Here is a 7,842-nt window from a genome sequence, read left to right as displayed (position 1 = left end):
GCTTATATTTAACAAAAGTCTTTGTTTCATATAAGGACGAGTACTATTTTTTTCTTCATTTATTGAGAGACGCAGATTCTAATTTATTAAAGACAAAAGAAAAAGACTGTAACTGGTGAAAGAGGTTTTCCTTTTTTTAAGTAATATCTTAATTTTGAAATGTTGGAGATGGAAAGCCAAGAAAAAAAGTGCAGAAGCAGATTTTCCCAATCATCCATAGTAAATGTTGTGTGGATATAAATGTCGTGTTACTTGTAAACCATGTGCAGAATAATCACAGCCACATGCCAGACATAGTTGTAAAAGTCATTCAGTCAGACAAATAAAAGTGGACAGGAGCAAGCCACTGTTTCCTCAAATTTGGGAAAATACATTAATTAACCCTTTACATAGTTGAAATGACCTAATGCTCACTTTAGATAATCGTATAAACAACAGTGTTCAGTGTTACCGCACAAGGACATAAGCTCTCCTTCAAAGTTTGTCACTGACCTGCCTCTCTGCTCTAATGTTGGCCTGCACAGCCGGAAGCACATGCTGCTGCTCTTGTATCCTCTACTGTATCTATGCTTCTGTATACAGTATGCATGTTCGAGGAAGTCGCATGTATGTAGCCTGACTGCTCCGCTGTGGACCCGGTGCCCTGGCAGTACAGTGGCCATGTTGGTGTGGGAGCCTGAGGCCTGCTCCCATACATCCCCGCTCTGGTTTTGTTGATCCTATTGTCTCCTGCGTCACCACACGTCGCCCGGCAAATAAAGGCCGTCTGGCTCCAAGCTTAAATATTGCAGCAAACTAAAAACCAACCATCAGAGCCGATTCATTCACATCTGCTCAGTGGGGCGACAAGGACAGGGCTTTAGGTGGGAAAGAGGGCAGAAAAAAGTTCACTTTTCCCTGCTGGGTGCCAAGAGAACGGGACAGGACTCAACTTCGCCGGAGCCGCAGCTGTGGCAAGTTGCCCATTTGATTCGATTTATTATACATTTCAGGAAAAAGGGACTTTATTTTTATTTAGTGATCTCTTTTTTATTGGTTTATTTAGATATACAGTGTGTTATAGTCTGATAGCTTAGCAAAAGTAAAAGCTTGTAGTATTCACATTTGTTAACTTTCGTTAGTCCAGTTCACGATGAGAATATGCAGCCATTAGTACAGTTAAATCAATGCCTAGCTTAAAGGTTATTTTCATATTTGAAATTACCAGCAAATTGCTGTTTGTTGTTTACTTTCATCTTTCTGTATATATGTGAATGTGTGCGTACAAATCAAATTTACGATCAAATTCTGGCGTTTGTTTGATTTTTAAATGTTTGCAAGTTTTTTCCTCTCATGCATAGCTTACTTTTGGCACCCTCTTTTCCCCTCCCCCTGTTGGTCCCTGCCTACCCCACCCTCCCTGTCCATCTGCACCCTTCGTGTCCCTCCCTACCCCACCCTTCATTCTGCAGTGCTACGGACCGATCATGGGTGACTGGAGTTTTCTGGGTAATATTTTAGAGGAAGTCAACGAGCACTCTACGGTGATCGGCCGGGTGTGGCTCACGGTGCTCTTCATCTTTCGCATCCTCATCCTGGGCACAGCAGCAGAATTTGTGTGGGGCGACGAGCAGTCTGATTATGTGTGCAACACACAGCAGCCTGGATGTGAGAATGTGTGCTACGACGAGGCCTTCCCCATCTCCCACATCCGCCTGTGGGTGCTGCAAATCATCTTTGTGTCCACGCCGTCTCTGGTGTACGTGGGTCACGCTGTTCACCATGTCCACATGGAGGAGAAACGCAAAGAGCGGGAGGAGGCAGAACTTAGCCGGCAACAGGAGCTGAGTGAGGAGCGTCTTCCTCTGGCACCTGACCAGGGAAGCGTCCGCACCACTAAGGAGACCAGTACGAAAGGAAGCAAGAAGTTCAGGCTGGAGGGCACCCTGTTGAGGACCTACATCTGCCACATCATCTTCAAGACACTGTTTGAAGTGGGCTTTGTGGTGGGCCAGTACTTTCTGTATGGCTTCCGCATCTTGCCGTTGTATAAATGCAGCCGCTGGCCCTGCCCCAACACGGTGGACTGCTTTGTGTCTCGCCCCACGGAGAAGACTGTCTTTATCATCTTCATGTTGGCTGTGGCCTGTGTCTCACTGTTCCTAAACTTTGTGGAGATCAGTCACTTGGGCCTGAAGAAGATTCGCTTTGTCTTTCGAAAGCCAGCCCCTGCTCCGGGGCCTTCCCAAGGCGAGGGGTTGGCCCCCCTGCCGCCACAAGGGAAGAGCCTGCCCCCCCTGGCTGTTCCCTCTCTGCAGAGAGCAAAAGGTTACAGGCTGCTGGAGGAGGAGAAAGCTCCCCCCATGACTCACCTCTACCCACTGGCTGAGGTGGGCATGGAGGCTGGCAGAGGGGCCCCACCCTTCCAGGGGTTGGAGGAGAAAGCGGAGGAAGTGCTGCCCATGGAGGACATCTCTAAGGTGTATGACGAGACTCTGCCCTCCTACGCCCAGACCACTGAGACAGGAGGGGTGACATTACACGAGGAAGAGGCTGAGGAGGTACAGGCACCAGAGGCGGAAGCAGAGAGGGTGGATCTGGCTGCAGAAGAGGACATCGAGGTAGAGGAGGCGGTGAATGGGGAGGGGGCAACTCCAGCAGAGGCAGGAACGGAAGCTGCGGAAACGATAGAAGACAACAGGCCGCTGAGCCGACTGAGCAAAGCCAGCAGCAGGGCCAGGTCAGACGATCTCACCGTATGAACCTGTGAGACACCTGCACACACTAAAACGTTCAATGTGAAAGAGAGCACACACACCTATCTCAAGACAATGCACACTCTTGAACAGGCAGGTCAGAAACCAAATGTATGAAAAACAAAATCAACAGGGACTAAAACCTTTTAGGATTACCAAGTTACAAAAAACCCCAACAAAAACAAAAAAATGTTTGTGATAACTATGAAATATTAAAAAAAGAGTAGATTAGAAAAACAGGAGTTTTTTTTTATTAAGCGTGTTCTTATATTTAAAAATATATTGAAAGGACACATGTGAGGGAGGATGTTTTTACTTGACGATCCTTGTTCAATTTTTAGAAACATCTTTTCTATTGAAAGACTTATAATAGTACATACTAGAGGGATAGACCTTTTTACACAGGGTTTGAGTAGATAGGGGAAAAGGGGGGTTATAATATACTTGTGTGTCTGCATTTCAGTTCTATCGCCGTAGTTAGGCACCGACTTTCATTCCCATTCAGGCACCACATACTGCAAATGCAGCATGTTGCTGCAAGCCTTGCCAGCGAGAAGGCTCTCGCGTGGAAAATACACCTGACTAAATGTCGGCACATTAACGTGTAGCCTGCAAAGGTCTTTTTGAAGAAGCAGAACAAGTCCATTTTCAGGTTTTAGAAGAGCATTCCTCTTTTGCACATTCAGAGGTTTCAGCTCTATGCAAGGCCTTTAACCCTCACAACACCTCATCCATTGCATCCATGTACACAGGATTCTTTTGAGTAAACAGAGATGTGCATCAGTATTGGAGCGTTTCTCTCTTTTTCATGTTTATATACCAGGTAGCGCAGCCAGAGCTGAGTAAGTCCGGAATAAAGAAAAAAGAAAAAAAAAAAAAACAGAAAAAAAGAGACCACATGTCGAATGTCTTTTTCAGTCCGCATTTCTTCTTTTTGAGATTTGCTTATGTTGTGTTGCCTTTAAGAGCGCTGCGTACTGTGATATCAACAGCCCGTGGAAGAGAGCAGAGCTTATTTTGCCCTATCAGAGAGTGAACTATAGCGGCGACCTCAAACCAAATCCTCTCTTTTCGTGCTATACAAACAAGCGTCCGGCCGATAAAGATCATGCACCATCAGCACAAAGTATTGTTGGAGGCGGGACAATAAAAGAAACCGTGCTCATCAATGAAAACAAGCATCCTTAACCTGGCTGTGGAGAAAAAAAATCTTTCTGCGTGATTTTATCCAAGCACAGCAGAGAACATACCCCTTAAGAAAACACAATAGTTGTGATATGCTTATAAATACAGAGAGAAACAACTGTAGGGGAGGGGGGAGTCCAGCTGTACATAATGCCCTATCACATGCCTAATATTGTACATAGTGTGCAGCTGTTTTTAGTTATTTCACTGTCCACTGCAAACACACATTCTCATTGTGACAACACTAATAATTTAATCCCACAAGCCCACTGTAGACAGAAAATGCCCAGCAGCAGGATCATACATCTATCTGAGTAAAGGAGACCCATTTCCTCACTATTACAAAGTGTGTTTAAGCCTTGGATTTATTAAAATCTTCTTGTTTACTCAAACCAATGCAACTGTGAGACTTCCAGTGCCTTTTCTGTAAGTGTTAATTATTGTAAGTGGTTTCATTGCTACGTAAACTTGATGTTTTACTTCCTTTTTTGTTTTTTATGATTGGTTTCATTTCTTTGTGACCCCTCTGTACACACAAACACCTCCACGTAACATCACGTCTCTGTAATATACCTACGACGATAATATAATGACTTTTATTTTAAACATGTTCAGATATAAGTGCATAAAGCTTCACGTTTGTGGACATTAACCCATTCATGCAAAATGAGCTGATGCTCAATCTGTGCCTCTATGCCACACATGTACATCTCACAGTGTTGGATTTGGGGGCACTTCACCTCCCATAATCCCATGTGGCAGAAACTGAGCCTTTAATGAACAGCCAAATTATTAAACACACATATAACAATGTTTTGCTCAAATATGCTGCTGGCTGTTTTGTACATCAATATGCTGGTATTGTATAGTTCTGTGTATTTTAAGACTGTTGCATTGCCTGTATGTTTGTAAGAATACATGATTAATCTTTGGAAAGGAGAAAAAAAAAATCCTTTTTACTAACTTGTAGTCTTCTCTGCTGATAGATGTGTGGCTGTATCTTCTTTTGAAAAGTGAACCGACGCAATAAAAAGTCACACGTGGTCAAGACGTGTCGTGTCAGTGTTTCTCTGGGGAGCATGCACCCAATGACGCACACTGAGTGAAACAAGATACAACATCAAAACAGAAATAAGAGGAAGATAGAAACACAGAAGAATTCCAGTCCACCCCCTACACACTATAGATTTAGTAACTGTGTAGGGTGTAGTGGGTAGAGTAGTGGGCGACGTGGGCTTAAGTTTCAGCTTGTAATATTTGGTGTAACACAGACTTGTGCTTTTTCCTTTATACTGACTAAATGAAAATCTAACATGAAAACTCTATTTATTGCACAGTTCAAAAGTCTGTTATTCAGTTCAGATTTTCCAGTTTTATATTATCATTTTGATTTGCCTTTTTTTTAATAATAGATCAAAGACATTTGCCAATGCAGAAGCAGAAATATCAAACTGTGGACGTGCATATATTAAATAATAAAAAACAACAATGTATTTATCTTTTTCTTCTCCTTTCGGCTGCTCCGTTGAGGGGTCACCCGAACAGATCATTTGTCTCTCTCCCTATTTTACTCCTGCCTAACAGCTCCACAGTCCCTATATTCAAAGACCCTACCCCTCTGATTTCTCTCTTGCTGTGTCCAAACACACCTTCTCCCTCTCCTCCTCTTCCTCGGTCTTTGATCAACAGCGGCACAGCTATCCATGCTGGTCAACAGCACTGATGGCAATTGCCCTTTCTTGGGGGCCTGCATTGGGCTTTGGCCTCCCGTGGAGGTGTTAAAACAAAATTATTATAATGCAGAACTTTCTATTTCAGAATGACACTTATTAAACCATTAGGCTGTATCTTAACACTTTATTTTTGCAGATGTTATGATTAACTAAAATATTTAAAAATGATCAGATGTAGTGGAGATTGTATACGATTGAAATGTAAGTATATAGGAGTATGTTAACGTTGCACTATGGTAAAAATGGCAAATGGCCTGTATAGCGCTTTACTAGTCCCTAAGGACCCCAAAGCGCTTTACACATCCAGTCATCCACCCATTCACACACACATTCACACACTGGTGATGGTAAGCTACAGTGTAGCCACAGCCACCCTGGGGCGCACTGACAGAGGCGAGGCTGCAGAACACTGGTGCCACCGGGCCCTCTGACCACCACCAGTAGGCAATGGGTGAAGTGTCTTGCCCAAGGACACAACGACCGAGACCTATACTCAAGTACATAGAATTAATTTCACCCATGACTACTTGCCATCCTCCCAGGTATTTGAGGAACTAGGAACAACATGACCCTAGAGTCTGCGACAGATAGAAAAGAGAAGCAATCACTATCAGATCTTAGAGTAACTGTTTCCCATTTTTACTTAATCTTCTTCTTTCTGGACGAGCAGAATACACTCATTCATTGTTCACAGTTTTTAATTGTCTCTAAGTTAAACTTGATTTAACCAGTCAAGTGATGAAAGGCTGTGAGGCACCACTAAGGGGCAGTATTGTTAAAATTAATTTTAGTCCACATGCCTGTTCTATGGCATAATTTTGCATGTGGTAATCTGAAGATCATGGCTTTCTGTCTACATTTTTATACTATTAATTGTCATAAACAAAATCTCTAACATCAAACAAACTTTAGATGAGGATTAACAGAAAATTCCATTTCAGAGAAACTTTTGTTCCCTCTACGTCTTGCGGCATCTTGGGCTTCCTCTTGAGTTAAGATATAGATCTTGTGGTATCACCATATCCTGTACACCTATTTTGCAAAGTTAAAAGTTGTATTAAGATAAAAATGAGGGCTTGGTAAGGCTGAGGAAAGCCAAGTGAGACAGTCATAGCATATTATTATTTTACTACTTTAATAACAACCATGTAGTTCCACAGTGTTTTTCTTCAGTCAAGTGAAGTAAAAATGCCATAGCAACACAAGTTTGTTGCCATGCCATTTTACAGTAATATGCATGGTGGATCACCACAAATGGTTAGTTAGGTTTATATGAGCAGGCAGAGCAGCTTTTAGCTAAAAAAAGAAATTAGGCCACATAACAATTTACAATTCAGTTTTATTTATATAGCATTAAATTAAAACAGCATTTTAAATACATCAGGAACAACAGAGTTTTAAAACTGCAAGCGAAGTGCTCTAATGAAGGGATATGGTAATATAAGGTCATTAATATAAGATAGGGCCTGATTATTACAGACAAGTGACTTTTATTTGGCCTTTCAACCATGTGCAGTGGTACAGTACAGAGTGAAACGAGACAACGTTCCTTCCTGGTGCTACATATGACATATAACAGATGAACACAGGACTACGTAAAATGCAAAAGGGCAAAACAGTGGAAGACCGGATGGAACAGGACGATACAGACACAAGACAGTGCAATGGAAGTGTGCAAAATGCTATTCTATTGTGCAAAACGAGTGAGTATTGTGCAAAAAGTAGCTTGGTGTCTGAAGGTGTGCATGTGAAGCTTGGGCTTCAAGATGGCGCCAGTGTGTACGGCTTGCCGTCTGATTCTGTTTGTACTAGTGTTTTATTTTTACTTTGTTTTAAAACATGCTAACTCTCTGCTTGTATATGATCGTCAAATGCTGCTGGCTATAAGATCCTCTCAGTTAAAAACTCTTTATTGCAATCGTGGATATCAGGGAACCTTCTCCCCACCACTCCTGTCAGGAGTTCCAGCTTGTCTCCGTTGCGTTCCGGCGCTACCTCAACTGAGAGGGCGCCGTAGACGCCGTGGGAAACGCAGTGGCTTATTGGTGAGAATGAAGGCAACCTGGACACGATTTCGAAAAATACCTCACCCTATCCCGACTGGATTTGACCGCGTCAACTACTGGCACTCTTTGGACACGGCTTACACCTGCCTGACACCTGTTGTCGGGCTTACGACAATAACCCCG

General features: G+C 42.9%; 1 protein-coding gene across 1 annotated transcript; it reads left to right on the top strand.

The window, feature by feature from the left end:
* The first annotated feature begins 843 nt into the window (after positions 1-843).
* LOC146556685 (gap junction alpha-8 protein-like) lies at positions 844-4,952 on the top strand. Its single transcript, XM_085248945.1, has 2 exons — positions 844-953; positions 1,452-4,952. The coding sequence occupies exon 2, from the start codon at positions 1,467-1,469 to the stop codon at positions 2,739-2,741; it is 1,275 nt and encodes a 424-aa protein (XP_085105071.1). The 5' UTR covers positions 844-953; positions 1,452-1,466; the 3' UTR covers positions 2,742-4,952.
* The last annotated feature ends 2,890 nt before the right edge of the window (positions 4,953-7,842 follow it).

This window comes from Mchenga conophoros, linkage group LG16, assembly GCF_057382185.1.
Source record: "Mchenga conophoros isolate Kocher_MC1m ecotype Shallow Benthic linkage group LG16, M_conophoros_male_GT1.1, whole genome shotgun sequence".
Taxonomy (NCBI): domain Eukaryota; kingdom Metazoa; phylum Chordata; class Actinopteri; order Cichliformes; family Cichlidae; genus Mchenga; species Mchenga conophoros.
The sequence above is the reverse complement of the archived record's forward strand: the minus strand, read 5'-3'. Positions and strand labels throughout refer to the sequence as shown.